This window comes from Dromiciops gliroides, chromosome 4 (genome assembly GCF_019393635.1).
Source record: "Dromiciops gliroides isolate mDroGli1 chromosome 4, mDroGli1.pri, whole genome shotgun sequence".
NCBI classification, from domain to species: Eukaryota; Metazoa; Chordata; class Mammalia; order Microbiotheria; family Microbiotheriidae; genus Dromiciops; species Dromiciops gliroides.
Genome location: NC_057864.1, coordinates 400,826,909 through 400,852,032, shown reverse-complemented (window position 1 = coordinate 400,852,032; position 25,124 = coordinate 400,826,909). Strand labels below are relative to the sequence as shown.

The 25,124-nt window shown below is 37.2% G+C and overlaps 1 protein-coding gene across 2 annotated transcripts in view; it reads left to right on the top strand.

Moving 5' to 3' along the window:
* Nucleotides 1-25,124, top strand: part of RSPH3 (radial spoke head 3) — an 87,984-nt gene that overhangs the window by 17,581 nt on the left and 45,279 nt on the right. For both annotated transcript variants that reach the window (XR_006356193.1, XM_043999354.1), the window contains exons 3-4: nt 14,142-14,283; nt 24,004-24,149. Coding sequence is in view for 1 of the 2 variants with exons in the window: in XM_043999354.1 (XP_043855289.1) it covers nt 14,142-14,283; nt 24,004-24,149 (288 nt within the window). In the remaining variant the exon portion in view is untranslated. The remainder of the gene's footprint in view (nt 1-14,141; nt 14,284-24,003; nt 24,150-25,124) is intronic.

Sequence of the window (25,124 nt, the reverse complement as noted above, 5' to 3'; positions counted from 1 at the left end):
TTGATCAACTGTGATAGACTGGACTCTTCTCAGCAATACAATGGTCCAAGATAGTTCCAAAAGACTCATGATGGAAAATGCTTTCCAAATCCTGGGGAAAAAAAAAAAAGAACCATTGAATCTGGATACAGATCAAACCATACTATTTCTATTGTTTTTGTTTTTTTCTTTTTTGAGGTTTTTCCTTTTTGCTCTGATTCTTCTCTCATAACATGTCTAATGCAGAAATATGTTTATCGTGATTGTACATGTATAACCTATATCAGATTACTTGCTGTCTTGGGGAAGGCGGGGGAGGGAGCAGAGGGAGGAAGAAAAATTTGAAACTAGAAATATTATAAAAACAAATGTTGAAAACTATCTCTAAATGTAACTGGAAAATAATAAAATATTTATATGGGGAAAAAAAAGAAGAAAAGAACTCTTGGGGGGGGGGGGCGAGGCAATGAAGATTAAGTGACTTGCCCAGGGTCATACAACTAGTGAGTGTCAAGTGACTGAGGTCAGATTTGAACTCAGGTCCTCCTTAATCCAAGACCAGTGCTTTATCCACTGCACCACCTAGCTGCCCCCAGGAAAGAACTCTTAATCATCTTTTCAGAAAAACACAGATAAGCAGGGATTCAACATATAAATTGACCAAACAAAAGAAAGTTAAGTGCTTTCAGATAACAGACTTAAAAAAGGTGGCTTGGCTTTGAGAAGAACATGAATTGTATATTTTTGTTTAATTCATTTTCCTGAGGAAAAAAGCTCATAGTTTGAGAAACTTCAAGAAAATGAAGAAAGTATCAAAAGCTAAAGAATTTAAGAAGCAAAAGAAATAAAAGTGAATAATATTTCAAGAGGGAAATCTCATCCCTTCATTATTAAATCTATATTGTTCATGAAAACCGGACGGATCATATACAGGAACAGTTGGCGATAAAAGAGGGAGCGCCAGGAAAAGACTAGTCAGGATTCCATAATAAAGGTGGTCAAGAGGCTAATAAATTTATCTTCTGTTTTTGAAGGATTGGGGCAGCAAGAATGGAATATTAGGAGGGGAGGGTCAGGATTGCAAATTAGGTATTGCCAAAAGAAAGCCACATATCGGGTAGTGCAGTATCCCCACAGAACAGGGAGGGGGAGCAATACAGGCTGATTCTCAAAGGACAAGGAGTCACTGAGTTACCCCCAAGAGGCATAGTCTGGAACTTGTGAAGGGGGCAGCATGTTTTCCAACTCCCCACTCCCCAACTTATGGGGGGAAAGTGTAGCCAATACTGGAAAGGATGTTGGAGACTGCCATGTGTAGGGAGTGTATGTGTCAAGAGATGGAAAGAGCAAAAAGGAAGAGGTTGAAGGGGAAAGGAAGTTTGTTAATGAATCAGTAAGTTTCTGGGCTAGGATTCATTTTCCTGACTGACTCGAAGTCCATTGCTCTTTCCACTGTCCAACATTGCTAAAAGAAGAATAGTCAGTGGTGTAAAATTGTGCCTTGAGGAAAACCTGTCAGACTAGTGCTATAAATAGATTACTATAATAGCTTTATGCTAATAAAATTAAGAATTTGAAGGAAATGAATAAATCATTCCAAAAATGTAAAAGAACCAAAGTCACAAAATAGGAAATTATTAATAGACCGGTTTCAAAAAGAGAAATTAGATAAGTCATTAAAGGAATTGTCAAGTAAAAATTCACAAAGACTAGTTCATAAGTGAATTCTTCTAGACCTTCACAAGGACTTTATTCTTTTTATGAGGAAAATGTAACACTGAAGCCTGGAAGAGATGATATAAAAAAAAATACAAGCCAAGATAAGATTTTTTTATACAAACAGTTTAAGTAATGTTCAAAAATAATTGACATTATAACAATGAAAAAGCAAGTCAAATATGTAATATAACATTAACGACTATCAAAGCAAAAAATGTTTTTAAATGGCAGAATGGCTTTCTATATTTAAAAAAAATTTATTATGATCAAGGAAGGACAAATTACCAGGAATTAACGAATTACTTGATATTAAGCAAATCTATATATAATCCATATCCACAAAAATGATGAGATTAAATCAGTAGGTGTAGACAAGGAGGGGAAAGGAATGTGTTGGTTAAGCACCTACCATGTGTAGGTGCCACTGTGCTAAGTGCTTTCCAGAAGTCTCATTTGATCTCTTTACAGATATTATCTTATTTGAGGAGGCCTTTAATAACATGTGAAGTAAAGAAAGGCCTCAGGGGGGCAGCTAGGTGGTGCAGTGGATAAAGTATGGGCCCTGGATTCAGGAGGACCTGAGTTCACAAGCAGCCTCAGACACTTGACACTAGCTGTGTGACCCTGGGCAAGTCTCTTAATCCTCATTGCCCCACCAAAAAAAAAGAAAGAAAAAAAGGCCTCAGGAGGTTCAAAATCTGCCTTTCACTTTGTGCCTCCTGGGCAAGTCACTTAACCTCTTGGTGCTAGAGGCAACTGCTCAAAGTTGGGAGAGAGGTCCTTATCTGCTTTGGAAGGAGTTTCCTCTGAGTTCCCTAATGACAATGAAAACACATTCTGATCCCAAAATATAAACAAAAGGTAGGATAGGAAGATTTTTGTCTTAAGTACAATAAGTATCTAAAGTGAAGAACATTTTCAATAAAGACAATGGGAGACATTCTCACTAAAAATAGGTATAAAGAACATTGTCATCACTGCCACCAGTCACCACTACAATTTGACAGTTTTAGAAATGTTTGCCAGTGTTTATTGCCTTAATTTCATTTTCATGCTTTATTTCTATATCTGAGAGTTAAATATTTCTCATTGCAGAGGAGCATGATTACATATTTAGGAAAGCCAAGAAAGTCAACTTAAAAATTAAACTAATCACTTTTAAAGATATAATAAAAGATAAATACACAAAAAATTGCTTTTTAAAATAAATCATTAAAAGAAAATGGGAGGGATGGGGGCAGTTAGGTGGCACAGTGGATAGAGCACCGGCCCTGGAGTCAGGAGGACCTGAGTTCAAATTCGGCCCCAGACACTTAACACTTACTAGCTGTGTGACCCTGGGCAAGTCACTTAACCCCAATTGCCTCACTAAAAAAAAAAGAAAAAAGGGAGATATTGATAGAAATAAAAATGCCATTTGTGATCATTATATTACATTGTTACATGCGTGAATCTACCAAGACATAAATACCTGTTCATAGGCAATTCTAAAATGATTTGATGCCAATAATCAGGAAGAAATTTTGTATTACATATGCATACATACATACATAGAGCTATATGTATATAAACATGCATAGGGGACAGCTAGGTGGTGCAGTGGATAAAGCACCAGTCCTGGATTCAGGAGGACCTGAGTTCAAATCCAGCCTCTGACACTTGACACTTACAAGCTGTGTGACCCTGGGCAAGTCAATTGACCCTCATTGCCCTGCCCCCCCCCAAAAAAAAAACCACATGCATGTATTAGGGGTACAGACAAACAGGGCATTCTTGTTACTATTGTTTTAAATTTAGTACATATTTGAAAAAGCAGTATCTAATAGAAGCAAACACTTTATAGTCTGTTTCTGTTCCTTGTATGTTGAAACATTCCTATTTATGTTTAAGAAGTTCATTTTTTTTTTAAATAAAAACTTCAGTGAGGGGAGCTCTCTACCTCTCAAAGCAGCCCATTCCAGTTTTTAGGAAGTTTGAGGAAGTTTCCTGTGCATCAAGTTTAAATCTGTATCCAACTTCCATTTAATGCTCCTCATTCTGCTGAACAGAACAAGTCAAATACATCATCTGCAAGAAAGCCCTTCAAATACTCATGTTCCTCTCAAGTTCTGTCTTCTATAGACTAAATATATCTTTCACTGAATTCTCACCAAGAAAAATATTCCAGGCTGTTTTGTCCAGGGGAAAGTACAACAGGACTGTTGGTAGAGCACTAAGACGAGAGAAGGTAAAGAAGAGAAGGGTTACATGACCACCAAGATAGAGGTTTAGACATTTTCTCTGATGCTCATAACCTCCCAAACCTTTCCAAAACAGAAATTATACAACAAAGATAAAGGAATTTCAACTGCTTCCATGGTCTAAGATACTAAGAACAAAAGAGAAGGTTAAAAAAAACCACGTAGAAGTGTCTACCTTGAGTTCAGTTAGCACCCCCTCCCCTACCACCCACCCTGCAGTGAAGTTGCATTAGCCAACTGGATCCGTGGACTTGTAACAAAACACAACCCGTTCTTGCCTTCTTTCCAGTGCTATGGAGATCCAAGTGCCAAACTGCAGAAATTTGCTGAAATCCAAACAGCCAGCACCCTGGTAGCGCTCTGTACTGAAAAAGATCACTACAGGAGAGCAAGAGGAACAGAGGAACCAGACAGTACACATGTCTATGCTTAAAATAGAGCTCAATTTCACACCCAGACCCCTTCCCTTCTCTTCTTAGAAGCTCAGAAATCCAAACTACAAAGGACAGAAATCAACCTCAAAGCAGAGCAGTACTCTTAACTGCCTGGGCAGGTAACTGAGGAACAGAGGGAAGAGAAGGCTGGAGAACTATATGGCACTCCACTAAGTCTAGAGCCAGTTCTGTTCCCCCCACCCCCCAAAAAAGTAACTTGGGGAAGAGATCTAGGCTAATGAACTTTGAATTGCCCAGTATGGGAGGAGACAGACACTTTTAAGATCTATCCCCTAGAGAAACCACCATCAGAAGGGAGAGAGTCAGAAAGTAAACAGTAAGGGAAAATAAGTAGGGGAGGCACTGAAATCACTAAGAATCTCAGAAGGATGGAAACTCAAGCATAAACAGATAAATCAACAAAGAAATTATTAACAGCAGAAGGAAATATGGACTCCAGATTTAGCAAATGAGTTCAGGCTTCTATGGATAAATACTACAAAACAAAGGAAAAATTGCTCAACACTAGAAGAGACAGAAGATCCTGTAGAATCTGAGAATGTGGAATGACAACACACTGTTCCTAAGTGGTTTAAAAGAAATGAGAATAATGAGATTAGGATTTATGGCTTGCATAGCAAAAATAATGGGAATAGGAAAAACTAGAATCTGTGATGGCAAATCTCACTGAAGAAACAAAAGAGAGGACAACTGATTGGGAATACAAATACATGGAAGTGAAGGATAATCAAGCAAAACATATTGATTAGGAAGACAAGATAGACAGAAAAGTAAGGATTATATGTCTCCTAGAATTGGAGAACAACTCAAAAAGCTCAAATACCACAATGCAAGAAGACTCTCCAGAACTTCTGAACACAGAAAAAGTACCATTTGAAAGAATGAACAGATCACCTCCAGGAAAAAAACAAACAAAAAACAAGGCTCTAAACTCCAAGACACATAGTATTTAAATTTAATAATTCAATTTAGAAACAACAAATTCTTCAAGTAACCTGGAGAAAGACCTTCAAATACAGAGGAAAGGAAATTAGAATAACAAGACTATTTTGCACCCATCAGAAAATTCAGGAATGGAATAATATGTTCCAAAGAGTAATGGATGCAGCCCAGAGTGACTTGCCCTACAAATCTGAGCTTAACTATAAATGGAAAAAAGATGGATGTTTAGTTCGAAACGTTTTTAGAAAGAAAACCACACCTGAAGGGATCACTTGCTTCTTGAATACCTCAGCCAGTAGAAATGCAGGAGGGGTGAATGAATGCAGCAGCAACAGGACTGCAGAGACTAGCAAGAGACTTCTTTCTAAATGTACACAAGCAGATGGAGTGAAGGCAGAAGTCAGGTGGAGGTAATGGTGAAGAGTGACGCTGGGGTATTATGGACAGAACCTCACCTTTCCTACAGGTGAATCAATGCCTTTTGTGGAACTACTTTACAAAATGGGAGGGTACATGGAAAGAGGAAGGGGAGGAGAAGGATAGAGAAGAGTGTGTGATATTCCTAGGTTACATCAAAGGATAGCAATAAAGGGAAGGTGATTCCTATGTTCTCTTTGGAAAAGAAGGTCCTGTAGTAAAGTGATTGAAGAAGAAAGGTGGAAGGATTGAAAAGGATGGGAGGAAAGAGAAAGGTCTTATTTTGATAATGGGAGGGGATTCCACTAATGAATGCTCCTATGGTTAAAAAGAGATGTTTTGGGGGCAGCTAGGTGGCTCAGTGGATAGAGCCTGGAGTCAGGAGAACCTGAGTTCAAATCCGGCCTCAGACACTTAACACTTACTAGCTGTGTGACCCTGGGCAAGTCACTTAACCCCAATTGCCTCACTAATAAAAAAAAAAGAGAGAGAGAGATGTTTTGTGAAGGGAGAGGGGCCCATGTACTAAGTGTTGTCTGTGGGGATTTGGTGCTTGAAAATACTCAACTTGCCTCAAGAGAAGAGGGAGTTGGATTTTGAGATAAATGGGAAACAAGGTGATGGGGGTGGGGCAGGATTTAGGTCAGTGGTAGACCTCTTAAATCAGGGGCTTGAAGGGAAGGGGACTGCCAGAAGGAAGTATCATATCTGTTGCCTGTAGGAATTGGTATTTTTCCGGGATTGAGGAAAAATAGCAAAGGATAATACACTGGGCAATTTCTACCAAGCAATGGCAGAAACTGCTTAGAGGAAAGAAACCAGAATGCATACCATGGACGTTTTGACTCCATGAGGAATGCAGAGAATAGAGAGGGACTAAATAAGTATATGAGTCATGAAATAGAGGAGGTCTAGAATAGATGGATAGAATAGAGAGGATTGATAATAAAAAGAGTAAGAGAAATTATCTCTGGAAAGGGACACAAAAATGGGATCAATAAATGGGAAGGGAGATCAAGGGTGAGGGGAAGAGAGCCAGTGGGAATAAGGCTATTAAAAAAAAGGTTAAACTAAAGTAACTAGAGACATAATTCTGTGTTTATAGTAGAATAGGGGAAAAATCATAACATGAAAAACCCCAATATTAGAGACAAATGGAAGAAAATATAAACCTAACTCATAATTTTCAATATGAATGAATTAAACAATCCAATAAAATGAAAAAGAGTGACAGATAAGAAAACAAGAAACACCTTTTGAAAAGACATGTACACAGTAAAACCAAGGGGATTAGAAGAAAATTTCCTATGTATCAAGTGAATCTCCAAAAGTAGGAATTTCAATCATGTTATCTGACAAAGCAAAAACAACCATTCAAAAAATAACAAAGAGTTAAACAAGGAAATTATATTATGTTGAAAGAAACCATAGACAACAGACCAGTATCAGTAATAAATTAAGACATTTCAAATACCTTTGCATCCAAATTCACAAAAAACACATTAAAAAACATGAGAAGACATAGATAGTAACACAATGTTGACAGGAGTTACGCGTCCCTTTTTGACTTCTGGATGAGTGCAAAAGAAAAACAAAAGGGAAAGTATGGAACTGAAATTGCCAGGGAAATTAGAGCTAAAAGATTTATGGCATCTTCTCAATGGGACTTCAAAATATTATTCACATTTCTTAGTACCTCATGGAACTTTCAAAAAAATGACCATGTATTAGCATACAAAAATATTGTAAAGGAATGTAAAAAGGCAGAAATAGTAATTGTATCTTTTACAGACCATAACACGATAAAAATAATTTTTTAAGGACCACAGATAAAAGACAGACCCAAATGGAAAATTAACAATGAAATCTTAAATAAATGGGTTCAAGAACAAATAACAGAAACAGTAATTATGAAAAAGTTTCTGGGATGCAGATGAAGCAAATCTCAGGAAAAATATTCTTACAAACATACCTTAACAAAAGAGAAGATTAATGAAATGAATATGTATTTTAACAAATTAGAAAGCCAACAAATAAACAAGTCTAAAAAAAGCACAAAAGGGAAACTATTAAAACTTAACAGAAATAGATAAGTCGGAAACCAAGACAAACATAGAAAATGATCAATTAAAAGCTGGTTCTTCAAAAAGACTAAAATTATTAACTTTTAACTAATCTGATTAAAAAGGAGAGGACAAAAGATCAAATCAAAATAGCAAGTGAACAAGGTTAAATCACAACAAAACAAAAAATAAACAGAATGTATACATAGTTAAATGCCAACAAAACTCAGAAGGCAAAAGAAATATAGGAATACTTTCAAAAATATTAAGTACCCACACTACCAGAAGACTAGATAGAGATTTTAAATAACAGCCTCAGAAAAGAAAATTGGAATAACTGTAAAGGAACTACTAAAGAGCAAGGTGGAGCTTATCCTGATGATTCATAGGAGAATTCTACCAAACTTTTAATTTTTTTTATTTAGCATTTTATTTTTCCCCAAGTACATGTAAAAACAATTTTTAACATCCATTTTTAAAACTCTGTTCCAGATTCTCTCCCTTCCTCCCTCCCTACCCCCGTTTTGAGAAAGCAAGCAATTCAATATGTTACACATGTATACCAAACTTTTAAAGAACAATTAGTGCTGATATCCTTTCAGAATCTTTATGGGGGCAGCTAGGTGGTGCAGTAGATAGAGCACCAGTCCTGGAATCAGGAGTTCAAATCCAGCCTCAGACACTTAACACTTACTAGTTGTGTGACCTTGGGCAAGTCACTTAACCCCAATTGCCTCACTAAAAAACAAAAAACAAAACACCCCCCCCAAAAAAGAACAAAAGATTAAATATATTTAATCAATGATTATTTAGAATATTTAAGACATCAACAACAAAATCATAATTAATAAAAACTTCAGTAAGAAAGCCGCAAAAATCATTAACATTTCTATATATCCCTTAAAAAGAAGAGACAAGGGGGGCAGTTAGGTGGCGCAGTAGATAAAGCACCAGCCCTGGATTCAGGAGGATCTGAGTTCAAATGCAGCCTCAGACACTTGACACTTACTAGCCTTGTGACCCTGGGCAAGTCACTTAACCCCCGTTATCCCACCACCACCCCCCCAAAAAAAAAGAAGAAGAGGAGACAAATTCATAGGAAAAGAAATACACATAATGACCAAAAAATTATATCTTGTAATGCTTAGTACTTTCTATAAAGGCATGACTTTATAAATGACTAAGAAAAAATATAGGAAGAATCAATCAATTGGAATAAATGGATCTTATAGAATTATTTCAGTTATTTATAGATGTGGCATGTTAGATTTTTGTCCAATATTTATAGCAAAATATTGATTTCCTAACTTTTTTTTCTATTTTATTTGGGATACACGCTTTCCCCCCCAATTGTTTCAAAAGTCTTTTCTAAAATCAAACTCACCTTTTGCTTCCTAAAATTTATGAGAATTTTCAATTACAAATACTCTGAAGAAATAAAGAACCACATAATAATTGAAAGGCCTTTCAGTGTTTAGGGGTAGGCAGCACCAGTATAATAAAAATTATAATATAATTTGTTAGTTTTTAGATAATGTACCAATTTTCAATGGACATTTTATATAGCTAGACAAAATACTAGTTCATTCAAAGAGCTAGTTTCAAATTTATCTACTTCTTTAAGGTTTGCAACACACTTTTGCAAATATATCATTTGATCCCCACAACAATGCTGTGAGAGAACTATTATTATCTCCTTTTTACAGATGAATCTGAAAACCGGGGCAGAAAGTTTAACTCACTTGGCCAGGGTCTTATAGCTAATAACTATCTGAGACAGGATATGAACTCATATCTTCCTAATTAACTATGTAACCTACCTTCTTATTGGAGAAATAAAACACTTAGAACAGGTGTGTTTTAACCAGGGTGTGTGAACTTTTTTTTTTAATTATAAAAGTATTTTATTATTTTCCAGTTACATGTAGAGATAGTTTTCAACATTTGTTTTTATAAGATTTCTAGTTTCAAATTTTTCTCCCTTTCTCTCCTCCCTGTACCCTCCCCAAGATAGCAAGTAATCTGATATATGCTATATATGTACAATTACATTGAACATATTTCTGCATTAGTCATGCTGTGAAAGAAGAATAAGAGCAAAAAGGAAAAACCTCAAAAAAGAAAAACAATAGCACCAAAAACAAAAGAAATAGTATGGTTCAATCTGCATCCATATTCCACAATTCTTTTTTTTCTGTATTTGGAGAGCATTTTCCATCATGAGTCCTTTGGAACTATCTTCTACCGTTGTATTGCTGAGAAGAATCAAGTCTATCACAGTTGATCAACACATAATGTTGATAATACTATGTACGATGTTCTCCTAGTTCTGCTCATCTCGTGTGTAAACTTTCTTTTTTAATTGGTGAGGCAGTTGGGGTTGAGTGACTTGCCCAGGGTCACACAGCTAGTAAGTGTCAAGTGTCTGAGGCCGGATTTGAGCTCAGGTCCTCCTGACTCCAGGGCCAGTACTTTATCCACTGCGCCACCTAGCTGCCCCTTGTGTGTGAACTTTAAAAGAAAAAATTGATAACTCCGTATTATTTGCTTCCTTTGTAATTCTATGTATTTTATGAATTTCAAAACGTTATCCTAGTAAGGGTTCCCTAGTTCTCACTAGACTTTGAAAATGGTCCATACCAGAAACAGGTAAGAATCCCTGCGTTAGAATCTCCAGAGAAATAATAAAAGGGGGAGAATATATGGGGACTGTCATTTCCAACATCACACTATACTATACAGGTAGGAATGATCAAAACTCTTAGGTACTCATTAAAAATCACAGAAGAAAATAAGTAGAACAGACAGATAGATAAAACACTTGTTAAGCACTTGCTACGTGCTAACTACTATGGCAAATGCTGTAGGTACAAGTACAAGGAACAGGATGGTTCTTACTATAAAGGAGTATTACATTTTTAAAAGGAGAAGGCAAAAGATAAAGGGGGACTAGAAAGCAAGGGGAAAGAGGAATTGGGTGATGACAAGGTAAGTGGCAGGAATATGGAGTAGCCTGGAGAGTAAATCAACTTGGTAGTAAAGTACATGGCTATTCCTTCTCAAAAATGACAATCCTGAGCAGAGACTCACCAATCAATGATCAGGCCTTGGGGTGGAGTCATCCCTAGACAGGGCTCTAGATATGAAAGAATTGGAAACAACTGAAGTTAATAACCCAATGTTCAGGAAAGCTTTAATTGAGGGAAGAACTCCCTATTAAACAAACCGCAGGAACCTAAAGTTGAGACCTATATTCTTATCCAATTTGCCACAATAATGAATAACTAAAGTAAATACAATATTGAACATTAGAGGACACATTTAAAAACACAAAAAAAAAAAACTAGAAGAGAACAGGAGAGGGGGAAAAGCTTTTTTTTTTTTTTGGTCAGGGCAATGAGGGTTAAGTGACTTGCCCAGGGTCACACAGCTATTAAGTGTCAAGTGTCTGAGGCCGGATTTGAACTCAGGTCTTCCTGAATCCAGGGCCAGTGCTTTATCCACTGCTCTACCTAGCTGCCCCCGGGGGGACATCTTTATGTAAAATTTCTTGGGAAAAGATTTGGTATCTGAGATAATGTACAACTATCTGAAATACGTATGAGATCAAAAGCCATTTCCCACTAAATAAATGATCAAATGAAATGAACAGAATTCTCAAAAGAATTGGAAGCTATTAACAATCACATGAAAAATGCTCCAAATCTCTTATAAGAAGAGAAATACAAATCAAAACAACCATGAGGTTTCATCTCTCAGCCAGTAAATTGTCAAAGATGATAAAAGACAAGAATAATCAACATTGGAGGGGTTACCAAAAGATAGATACACTAGTGCATTGTTGGTGGAGCTGCAAGTTGGTACAACTTTTTTTTTTTTTGGCAGGGCAATGAGGGTTAAGTGACTTGCCCAGGGTCACATAGCTAGTAAGTGTCAAGTGTCTAAGACAGGATTTGAACTCAGGTCCTCCTGAATCCAGGGCCAGTGCTTTATCCACTGTGCTACCTAGCTGCCCCTCTTTAACTACTTTTTTTAAATCTCATAAGAAAAAAAAAGGGCCATTTCCATTAGGGAGCTGACCCATTCATGCTTGAATGTATAAATAAAGGCCTTTTAAAAAAATCTCATAAGATAGTATTATTGATAATTACCACTTTGTATTATAAGATCTGGCAGTGCAGGCTCCTTTTCTCTTTTTCCAATGTTATAAGCCCTTTGGTACTTTGATGTTGCATTAAATCTACAAAATAATTTGAATAATACTGCCATTTTTATTATAGTGTGCTTACAAAGGTGTAATCCAAGAATGACTACATCAAATGCAGAAGATATGTGCTTTAATTCTAGATGAACCATCAAAATGCAACATTTGTTTTAGGAATCATCATGACAGAAAGGACCTGGGTAAACTAGGAAATTTGTTCAATGACTTATAACCCCTACCCAGGAAATCTGGAGAAAATCACCACCTAATTGGCTATTTACCAACTCTCCATAGGATCATAGGGTTCAGAACTAGAAAGAACTTTGGACATCATCTAATCTAAATAAGTCATTTTATAGATCAGGAAAGTAATATTTGATGAGGCCCTGACTTGTCTCACAGAGTAGGTGACAGCCTGTGTTCTAATCCCCATCCTCGAGTGGGATATATGCTATAAGACATAAGCACTTAGAGGAAAGAAAATTTTGTTAATATGTTGAAGAAAACAAACAACCTTTCAATAAGCAACTGTCTCTCAAATGTCTTCCCCTTTTAGTTCCTGAGTGTCCCCAGAAATTTTCTATTGTGGTTCTTTATGAAGTTCCCCATTGCTCCCTGCAGATATTTCCAAGTGTGACTCTGATTCATCTAAAAAATTGACTTCTAGCCTAGAAGGAAGGGCTTTTTAAAAAATCCTTTCTGTTTGGCTTGGCCATTGCCACTAAGGGGAACTCCTCAATAGTCCTCAGCTAGCAAGATACTCTTCTTTCAACATCACAATTTGAGTGATACTGTCATACACTGGTGACTTCTCTTACTAAAATTATTCCCTTTTTTCACTATACCTGTCACTGTACATTGTACCTGTAAATACAGACCAGCTTACCCAAGCCTAAGGCCTCTTATTCAGAATTATAAAAAGATTTCCTTTTTTTGTTTTATTTTTTGCTAGCAGGAGAAGTAGGAGACAGAGATCCCAGGATGCCATATTGGGGGGAGGGGTATTCCACCTAGCAACTGTAAGTCACTTATTAAAAAATGTCCTGGTAAGTAGGCACATTGCACCAAAGGCTGGGTTGTCATAGCTCTGCTTCCATTGTTCTTTAGCTTCACAAAAATCCCCATCAGAAACTTTAGGCTTGAATATGTGGAGGAAGATGTTGATATATTTTCCTGCTCAATGCTTGGAGGGAATATTTTCAATAGGTGATAGATAGATAGATAGATGGATGGAAGGATGGATGGATGGATGGATGGATGGATGGATGGATGGATGGATGGATGGATGGATGGATGGATGGATGGATGGATGGATGGAAGGATGGATGGAAGGATGGATGGATGGATGGATGGATAGATGGATGGATGGATGGATAGATAGATGGATGGATAGAAAGATGGATGGATGGATGGATAGATAGATGGATGGATAGATGGAAGATAGATGATAAATGTAGATAGATATGTAGATAGATAGATAATAGTTAACATTTATATAATGCTTACTATTATCTCATTTGATTCTTTCAACAGCCCTGGAGGGAAGGTGCTGTTGTTATCCCCATTTTATAGATGAGGAAACTGAGACAAACAGGGTAATTGACTTTCCCAGGGTCACACAACTATTAAATATCAGATAGATAAGAAAGAGAGATTCGTTTAAATTCTTAGTACGTTCCAGGTGCCGAGGATACAAAATAAGCAGATGCGAGGGTCCCTGCTTTCAAGGATCTTAATGAATACAAATAGTACACAAAGGGAAGCTGCAAAGGGAATGGGAAACCACACGTGGCAGGACCGCAGCGTGGGCTAGAAGTGGGAAGGAGGCTTGGGTCCCAGCAAGATCAGGGAATGTCTAGGAGTTGATAAAGCATTCTCATTTGCTCCCTCGTTGGCTTACTGCTTGGGTTTGAGTATCAGTTCACCCAAATTAAGAATCTGCCTGTGACCAGACCTCCTAAGGGGGAGACAGTTTTCTACAAGTTTTCAAGCATGGGTTCTTTCCATTGCATACCACTTAGGCTTTCAAGCTCATCAGTGAAAGAAGGGAAGTAGGGATCTAACACCTCTTGTTTACTTGATTTTAATCCTTAGTGTAGAAATATTTTACATCATTTTACAGACTTCTCAACCTGATCCCGTTGAGCTCCAAAGGCAGCAGGAGGCCAAGAGGAAAGCTCTTGCCAGAAAGCGAGCCAGAGAACATCTTCGACCAAGGAGTCCTGAACCTGTAGAAGGCAGAAAGCATGTTGATGTACAGACAGGTAGACCACCTCCAAAAAAAATCACTGTTTTAGTTTTGTTTTGTTTTGAGACTCTATCTACTTAATTTATGTTAGCTTGTTTACATTATTTATGAATCTGATATCCAGAGCAGTTCACTGTTCACTTAAAATTCATGTAATGAACAGGGGTTTTTTTTGACCATCTACTGTGTGCAGAGAGCACTATAGTAAAAGGGGAAAAAAAAATGTTCCTGTCCGTTTTACATAGTCTCTTCTCAAACTGTTTCTGCATAGACCAAGAAAAAAAACCCAAACATCCCTGTGCTCACCTCTATACGCTCTAGCACAAATCATCCAAGAATTTCCTTCAACATACTTTGGAGCAAGGACAAAGCCCTGGTCCTGGATTCAGGAGGACCTGAGTTCAAATCCAGCCTCAGACACTTGATACTTACTAGCTGTGTGACCCTGGGCAAGTCACTTTACCCTATTGCCCTGCAAAAAACAAAACAAAACCAAAAAAACATACTTTGGAGCATGATGCAACAATGTAGAATGGTATTCTAATTCTATAATCTTGTTCTGGTTTTGAATAGATGAATCCCCAATACTTGTCTATCCTTCCCTCTAGCCTTGGCCTCGTTGCTCCTCTCTTTCTTTCCCCTTGTCTTTCTGGCAAAAGCTATGTCTACTCAGTCCCATGTGTCCAGTAGATTTGCTCAGAGCCCGCAACTTAAGAAGAAGAACAAAGAATGGGGCATGAGCCAGATAGAGCCAATGTGACTACCATTCCAAACGATGACTCAGTTGAACATTTTAAAGTAATAGGGTTGACAGAAGGAAGAATTAGATGAATTCGGGAAACTTCACAAACACATCACAAAGGCATGATATTTCAGTGATGTGGAATTTCAACTATCAGGACATCTATTGGAGCTCACTCACTAGTAAATTCTTGACTTTTAACTATAATTTCATTCTTCAAAAAAGTAGAGGAAGTGAAAGAGGAAATGCTCTTCTAAGCCTAATTCTAATGAACAAGGAGGAACTGGTTGCCTAAGTAGAAATAATGGGAATCTTGGAGGGGAAGAACCTGCTCTATCTTAAAACTATAATAGAAGAAAGGAATTCCAGCCATACCATGGGGGAGGGGGGCAGGGCGGGGTGGACTTCAGGTTTTAGAGGAGCATGTTTCATAATGTTCAGGGAAAGAAGAAATAAGATGTAATGGCTTAAGATTCTATAGAAATAGTTAGCTAAGCAGCTAGGGAAGTTTTTGAAAATGAAAGTGAGGGTGGAAGCAGAATCAAGATGACAAGTAAAAGCAGGGACTCTCCTGCACTCTCCCAAATTCCCCTTCAAACAGCACTAAAATAACACCTCAAATCAATTTTGAGCAGCACCACATGGCATCTACAGAAAAACTTGCCAGGTATTAGTACATGGAAAACCTCAACCAAATGCAGAAAAGCAGAAATAGTAAATACATTCTTTTCAGATCATAATGCAGTAAAAATTAAATTCAATAAAGGTTCATGTTTCCAAAACATAGATTAAAAATTAATTGGAGGGGGCAGCTAGGTGGCACAGTGGATAAAGCACCAGCTCTGGATTCAGGAGGACCTGAATTCAAATCCAGCCTCAGACACTTTACACTTACTAGCTGTGTGACCTTGGGCAAGTCACTTAACCCTCATTGCCCTGCAAAGAAAAATAAAAATTTTTTTAAAAATTAATTGGAAACCAAAGAACCTAATCCTAAAGAATTGGGTCCTAAAGGGTGGATCAAAAAGTAAATCACAGAAACAGTCAATAATTTCATTAAAGAGAATGACAGTAATGAGACAACATCCTTAAACTTTTGGGATGTGGCCAAAATAGTACTTAAGGGAAAATTTATATCTCCCAGTGCTTATAAGTATCAGTAAAATAGAGAAATAGTAGATAGACAAATTGAGCATGTTAAAAAAAGACTAGAAAAAGAACAAATTAAAAATCCCCAATTAAACATCAAATTGAAAATCCTGAAAAACAAAGGAGATAAAACCATTGAACTAGTAAGTAAAACTAGAACCTAGTTTTATGAAAAAAGCAATAAAATTGATAAACCACTGGTTGATTTGTTTTTAAGAAAAAATAAAACCAAATTACTAGTATCCAAAAAGAAAAAGGGTAAATTTACAACCAATGAAGTAAAGCAATAATTAGGAACTATTTTGCCCAATTATATGCCAACAAATCAGAAAATCTACATGAAATGGACGAATACTTAGAAAAATATAAATCGCCCAAATTAACAGAAAAGGAGATAGGCAAAGAAGTACTACCAAGGGGGCGGCTAGGTGGCGCAGTGGATAGAGCACTGGCCCTGGATTCAGGAGGACCTGAGTTCAAATCCGACCTCAGACACTAGACACTTACTAGCTGTGTGACCCTGGGCAAGTCACTTAACCCCAATTGCCTCACCCAACACAACACAAATACAGTGCTGATACCTAAACTAGGAAGAGCAAAAAAAAAAAAAAACCACACAACTATTGACCAATTTCCCAAATGAATACTGATGCAGAAATTTTAAATAAAATACAAACAAAAAAACTACAGCAATAGAAACCTAATTGAATCCCTTGAATCAATGAAAAAATATGTGAAGAAAGTGGTTTAGCCATACTAATATCAAACTGTATTACAAAGCTGTAATCACCAAAGCAATATGATACTGGTTAAGAAATAGAGTGGTAGATCGGTGGAATGCATTAGGTACACAATACACAATAAGTGACCATAGTAATCTACTGTTTGATAAATGCATAGCTGCAAGCTTTGGGGACAAAAACTGCAGGGAAAACTCGAAAGCAATTTGGCAAAAACTAAGTATAAACCCAATATCTCACACTGTATACCAAGATATGGTCAAACTGGATACATGATTTAGACATAAAAGGGTGATCCCATAAGCAAATTAGGGGAACCGTGGAATAGTTTACCTGTTAGTTCTATGGATAAAGGGAAGAATTTATGACCAAACAAGATAGAGAGCATTATGGGATGTAAAATGGATAATTTTGATTATATTAAATGAAAAGGTTTTTGTACAAACAGATCCAGTGCAGCCATAATTAAAAGGAAAATAGAAAACTGGGAGGGAAGTTTATTCATATTTCTTTGATAAAGGCCTCGTTTCTCAAATATATAGAGAAGTAAGTCAAATTTATAAGAATACAGATCATTCCCCAATTGATAAGATGTCAAAGGATATGATCATGCAGTTTTCAGATGAAGAAATCAAAGCTGTCTATCTATAGTCATATGAAAAAATGCTCAAAAACACTATTTATTAAAGAAATGCAAATTAAAACAACTCTGAGGTGCCATCTTACACATATCAGATTGACTAATAAGACAGAAAAGGGAAATGGTAAATGTTGTAGGGGCTGTGAGAAAATGTGGACACTATATACCCTGTGATCCAGCACTAGCACTACTAGGGCTGTATCCGAAAGAGAGCCCAAAAAAAGGAAAAGGAAAAGGACATACATATGTGTGTATGTGTGTGTGTGTGTGTGTGTATCAGAGTTCTTTTTGCGGAATTGGAAATTGAGGGGGTGATCATCAATTGGAGAATGACTGAACAAGTTGTGGTATGTGATTGTGATGGAATACTATTCTGCTATAAGAAATGACAATTTGGATGCTTTCAATAAACTCTGGAAAATACATGAACTGATGCAAAGTGAAGTGCGCAGAACCAGGAGAACATAGTACATAGTAACAGCAATATTTTATGATGATCAACTGTAAATGATTTAGGTATTCTCAGCAATACAGTGATCTAAGACAATTTCAAAGAAATCATGATGAAAATGCTATCCACTTCTAGAGAAGGATCTGATGAAGTCTGAATACAGATCAAAGCATCCTTTTTTTAAAACTTTCTTTGTTTTTATTGGTTTTGTGGTTTGGGGGGGGCAGTCTTTTGCAACATGACTAATATGAAAATAATGTTTTGCATGACTGAACATGTATAACCTATAGCAAAGTTGCTTGCCTTCTCAATGAAAGGGGATGGGAGGGAAGGAGGGAAAAAATTTGGTGCTCTAAATTTTAAAAAAATGAATGTCAAAAAATTTTACATGTAATTGGAACAAAAAGTAAAATATTTTTAAAAATTGAAAGTGAAGATATAAACAAATGATTCTTATCAAGGGAAAAGGAAGTGCTTCCTAAAGAAACCAACATGACTCCTCAGGAAATGCACCAGCTTAAAGCAAAGCAAGCACATGGAATGAATACAAAAAGGTAGCCTAGACCCATAAGAAGTTTCGGAAACACCATAGCCTAGAATGAGCTGAGTCTGGAGGTGAATACTAAGGACAACTGAAGGATTATTTGGGGCCTTCCTAGAGTAAGAGAGCAAAGAAAGGTTAGTATTCCTCCTTGGGGTAGATGGAAAAATAGAAAGGGGATAAACAACTGAATTCTTACTTTGCTTCTGTTTTCTCAAATGAGTTTTAGAAAATATAGAACAAAACAGTGAGCTTATCTCAAGATAAGTGAAGCAGTAGCAAAAAGGCATCAAGTTACTCTCATTGGATTTAAGTGATCAATTTCCACAATAGAACATTGTAGGGTAGCAAAAGAACTAACAGATTTGATTGCTGAGCTGATTTTTGAAAGATGGTGGAGGATAAGGAAATGCCCTGCCGGTTGAAGAAGGGCAGACTATAACCTTAAACTTAGGTCAACACCAGTTCTTATTATGACTCTCCTTCCTACAGATAGGTATGTGTTCTGTAGTTATTGTTAGGCCCTCAGCCTTGGTTTAGGGTATAGTAGAGGATTGTAGTCTTTCAATTTGTTACATAGTAGGCACTTAATAAATACTTGTATTTGTTGAATTATTGTACTGGAACAAACAATAGAGCTGACCTAGAATGTAGCACATTGTGAATATGATTATTACAGTTAATTCAGGGAAGGAGTTTGGCAAAGGAAGAAGAAAACCTGATCCTTTTTCTCTTCTACCACCTAGTTGGGTTTTCAGGGAGCTGAGCCCACACTCACAGGTAACAAAGCTATTGTGAGTCTATATGCCAGGATGTGATAGACCCTCACAGTTCTATTTTGCTTGATGTTCCTTTCTATACCCCCCCCCCGCCCCATCCATAGTTGCAGAAATAGGGGAGGATCCAATCTTCATCTGATCTGTCACTTCTCCAGTCGAGACCCAAATCTGGTTTTACTGACCAGCTAATTCCTGCTCCTTCTCTTCTTGCTTTCTCCTCCTCTCCATATAGAAGCCTCTACCTCCACCACACCCCAGTCTACCTAAACTGAAATAATCCATAGATTCTTTTAATCTACAATTATCAAGATTTTCTTGAACCTAACTTTGCTTTCTCACAGTGAGACAGTAGATCCTCTTTGTTTTTATTCAACAAACATTTAATAACTACCTAAAATATATATAGTACCATGCTTTATACTGGGCATACAACAAAACGGAACAATCCCTGCTTTGAGGAGTTTTTGATCCTATTCATGATGTCCTTTCTAGTATACTTGGGGATTTCGAAGAACAAAAGCACAGCCCACACTGACAAGGAACAGGCCTACAAATCATTTATGGATTTTAGAACCAAGGCTATTGGAGAGGTAGGAAATGATGGGTTTGCAATATATTGCACATACTGTCAGTGCAGTCAATATGGTGTTTTGTGTTGTTGTTTTTTAGGCTTTTCCAAATAGAGGCTCACTGGGTAGGGAAGCAGGGATATTCAGAAATGAATGGGTTGTAAAAGAACAAACATAAATTTGAAAAAGTTTTAAATTGAAGGGGAAAAGTTATAAGCAAGGGCATATGTCAGCTTCATGGCACAGCCTCCCATGACATGTACATATGAGGTATAACTAGTTGCTGGCCACCTCTGCCAACATTCTAAACTGCATTGAGGTTTGTACTATTTACCCTTAGGAATAAACAAAGCTAGCACCCTATACAAATGCACCAATTGAAGTCAAGCAGTCCCTATGTATTACTGAATGTGTTAAATGAAAATGCCCATGTGGACTAGTAGAATTCCTTGGGTCATCAGAAGTTACTCCTCTGAATTCATCAGTCATTAGCTATTTCTTTATGTCCCTCCTGCCTCAGGGAAGGAGTTCTTGGCCAACCAGACTGCTTTATTCCATCCCTTGACCAGTATATACTTGGTTGCACATGACTAATACAGAAATATATTTAATGTGATTGTACTTATATAACCTATATCAGATTTCTTTCTGTCTTGGGGAGGGGGAAGGGGAAGGAGGGAGAAAAATTGGAACTCAAAATGTTATAAAAATAAATGTTGAGGGGCAGCTAGATGGCGCAGTTAGTAGAGCACCGGCCCTGGAGTCAGGAGTACCTGAGTTCAAATCCAGCCTCAGACACTTAACACTTACTAGCTGTGTGACCCTGAGCAAGTCACTTAACCCCAATTGCCTCACTTAAAAAAAATAAATAAATAAAAATAAATGTTGAAAACTGTCTTTACATGTTACTGGAAAAAAAATACTATTAAGATTGAAAAATATATATACTTGGGGGCAGCTAGGTGGCGTAGTGGATAGAGCACTGGCCCTGGAGTCAGGAGTACCTGAGTTCAAATCCAGCCTCAGACACTTAACACTTACTAGCTGTGAGACCCTGGGCAAGTCACTTAACCCCAATTGCCTCACTAAAATATATATATATATATATATATACTTGGTTGCAGCCACTAAGACTCCTTTCAGGTATATCACACTAATAACAAAGCACTTAGAAAAATCCAAAACCAAGGCAAAGAACATATACTGATAGTCTCTGTGGGGGACGTTGGTAAGGAATTAGTTTTATTAGGATCAGAAGGCCAAAGTTAATGCCATCACTGTCTTGTCTTATCCACAATCCTTAATTTCTACTATTGGCTAAAGGAGTGGTTCCAAGCTGTCAAATGGCAACTAAAGATGTTGTCTGGGGAGAATACAAGCATCTGCCTTATCAGAGAACAGCTAGTTAGTCCTCATTAACAGTGTTTGAACCTCTAAGTTGCAGACATTAATGGGAATTTGCCCTTTTGGGTATCTGTTGCAAAGAGCCAGTGCCAAATTATATAACTGTCTCTGCACTCACAGAATGTTTTAACTCAGGTGCTCCACTCTATTATTTTCCTTTAACTGGGACCATTCCCTTCCTCCCTTCATTCTTCATCTTCTGTGGAGGCACATCCCGTCATGTGTATCAAGGTCGTTAGGACCCACCTACCATTTCTTTGTAGAATCGCACAGTAACAGTTGCTTCTCGCTACACCTACCCCCAACAGAGTCATGATTTTGGCCTGTTCCTCCTATCCCTGAGGCTTCCAGAGAAGACATCTATATTGGCATCTAATTTGGCATTTAAATTCTTCAAGTGACTGTCAATCCCAATAACTCTCCCTAAGCTTTCCCCAGATCTTGGTGTTGGAGTGAGTGTACAAGAAAGCGGCAGCAGATAGATAGGAGTGATTTAGCCCCAAACATCTTGGTCTCCTTTGCCAATTTAACAATCACTCTGTTTACTTCTCCAATGAAACCAAATGCTGTGATGACCAAATTTGGCCCTGGAAAAAAGTTAGAAAATGCTCTTCCCTCCTTCTGTTTCAGAAGTAGGGGATAATGACTATGAAATGTTGCCTATTCAATGTGTTGGCTAATTTTATTGGGGTTTTTTCTTCTTTATTCTTTGACAAGATATGGCTCAGTGGGTAGAAGATGGAGAGGAGAATTTTTGGAAACAAATGTGGTGTTAAAACAATGATATCAATTTTTAAAGGATACATTTTTTTTTAAAGCAGGAATGGGGAGGTTCTTTCAGTAAAGAAAGATATCTGTAATTAGAGATCTGTCAGTAAAGAAAATAAGATAAATTCATAATGAAAATCAACAACATGGAGATCGTGGTGGAAATTTTGGATACAAGCTGAGAATATATGAAAAATAAAATTTACATTCTGGAAAGCAAATCAAAAGTAACAGAATATGCAACAAAATGAAAAAAACAACGGTGCTAACTAGAACATATAGCTTAGAAAGCTAATTTAAATTATAGTATTAATCTGAAAAAAGGCACAGAAACACTATTTTCCAGGAAATTACACAAGATCATTTCAAAATATATTTCTAGAATTATAGAACTATAGAGCTTTAATTTTATAATCCCTCCACTTCTCCTTTCCCTCTTCCAAGTGAGACAATAGATTCTGTTCCTTAAATTTTACTGTACTATACCAGCTCTTACAGTGAAGTTACATGTTTCCAGGAACAGAAAAGAATCCCAGCTTAATTATGTTCACAAGGAGCATAACTAGTTATAATTTATTACTGTTAAAACAGAGACTTCAGGGAATATGTTGCTAACATGTGATAAAGATTAGCCCAGTATCTTTTGTCCTGAATCTTGGATGGCCACAGTACATATGACAGGAGCTGACCACTTCTGCTAGGATTGTAAATTAACTAGAGTGATCCCTGGACACTGGACTTTGCACTGTTTTCTTTTTGTTTTTTTGTTTTTTGGGGGGGTTTTTTGGTTCTTTTGTTGTTTTTTTTGGGGGGGGGGCAATGAGGGTTAAGTGACTTGCCCAGGGTCACACAGCTAGTAAGTGTTAAGTGTCTGAGGCTGGATTTGAACTCAGGTACTCCTGAATCCAGGGCCAGCGCTTTAACCACTACGCCATCTAGCTGCCCCCTACTGTTTTTTGTTTTTGTTTTTTGGTGAGGCAATTGGGGTTAAGTGACTTGCCTAGGGTCACACAGCTAGTGTTAAATGTCTGAGGCCGGATTCGAACTCAGGTATTCCTGAATCCAGGGCCGGTGCTCTATCCACTGCGCCATCTAGCTGCCCCACACTGTTTTCTTTTTAAGACTTAACTAAACAACCTTATACTTTTACAAATACACCATTTTAGAGGAAGCAGAACACAGGTACCTTTTAACACACCACTCCTGAGTGGTATAACTTCTTTGGTGGTCAGTAGCTCTACCTCTTACTGATTCAGCAGCCTCTGAATAATTATATGTATCCTAATCCTCCCTCTAAGGGAAAGACCGCATTCTGAGTAGACTGCCCCACTTCCTTACCTCAAAGCCCAGGTCTGTGCTTTTAACCCAAAAATCAGAGAGTAAGACTCAGTGTACTTATATCACCAAAATAATTTATTGATGTTTCATTTTGTGAAAGCTAAATTCTAGGAATTTATTCACATTATGAGAACCATATACCAGAGTGAGCCACATATCTCTCTAAGGTAAGATTTGATCAAATTTATGTATTTAAGAACCAGGGAGGAAACATAACATCTGGTAGGTTAATGAGTGATGTTCTTTTTAAAATATTGAGAATTGTTTTATAATTCTATACACTGGAACTTCATTCCTATATGTTTATTAATTTTCCATCCTCACTTATACATTTGACTCTTATACTACTACTATTAACTATCTACTACTATATCCTCCCTTATTAATGTTCCCTTTATAGTACTTAGCACATACAACTTAATAAATATCATAAATTAAGTATGTTATCCCCTAGAATACATATGAAACCTTAATTGGGTGTTTAAACTGGATCTCACATTTGATCATTTTGGTTTTAAGGATAATATTCTTTCTTAGTCATTCAAATTTCAAATAATACACATAATGTTAGAGTATGCTAAAAACTTAAACAGTGTTTGTGGTATTTCTTCTTAGAGTTATATCTAGAAGAGCTTGCTGACCGCATAATAGAAGTTGATATGGAATGTCAAACCGATGCATTTCTGGACAGACCACCAACACCACTTTTTATCCCAGCCAAAACTGGCAAAGATGTAGCCACCCAAATATTAGAAGGCGAGGTAAGGTAACCTTTTCAGTATTCCATCAGTTATGTCTTTCTGTTCATAAAAGAGATCTAGATTAAGTGATTGTTTGTAAGTCAACAAGCATTTATGTAGTGCTTGCTGCACGCCAGGCAATGTGCTGAGTACTTGGAATACAAAGAAAGCCAAAACATTTCCTGCCTTCAAGAGGTTTACATTTGAGGGAGCACATACAAGATATATACAGAGTAGATGGAAAAACCTCCTGTGGGAAGTGACATTGGAGGGAAGTCTTAAAAGAAGCCAGAGATTCCAAAAAGTGAAAATGGGGAAAGAGAACATGTCAGGCATAGGAGATAGCCAGTAAAAGGTACAGAGATTGGTAAACAATGACTGGCATTTATTTGTAACGTCAGGAGTTCTTTGGAATGTTAAAAGTTAAGTGCTTTTTGTAATCTCATTTTATCCTCACAATGACCCTGTAAGAAGGGTGACATTATTATCCCCACTTTACAGATGAGAAAACTAAGGCAGAAAAAGGACACATGACTTGCCTAGTTACCCAAATAGTTAATGTTTGAGGCAGGATTTCGCTCAAGTCTTCTTGACCCCAAGTACCTGCTAGGAGATGAAACGTCTGCAAGGAATTTTAAGTAGACCAGTGTAGCCAGATCATAAAATACAAGAGACAGTAAGATTGAAAAATTAGCAAAGGGCCAAGATTGTTGTAAGTGCCAACCAAAGGACTTCATATTTGATCCTGATGGTAATATGTGATCACCGGAGTACTCAACAGAGAAGGGGGAAGGACTGACATACTAAGACCTACACTTGAGGAAAATAATTTTAGCAGCTAAGTGGAGTGGATGTAGGACATGTAAGTGAAAGGAGTTGAGAATGACAGCATGATGGTGGGCCCTTAACAGTAACAAGAAAGTTTGAAAGAGAGAAGTATTTGTATGGACACTTTACAAGTAGTAGTTCTTATACAGAAAAGTACAATAAATTGGA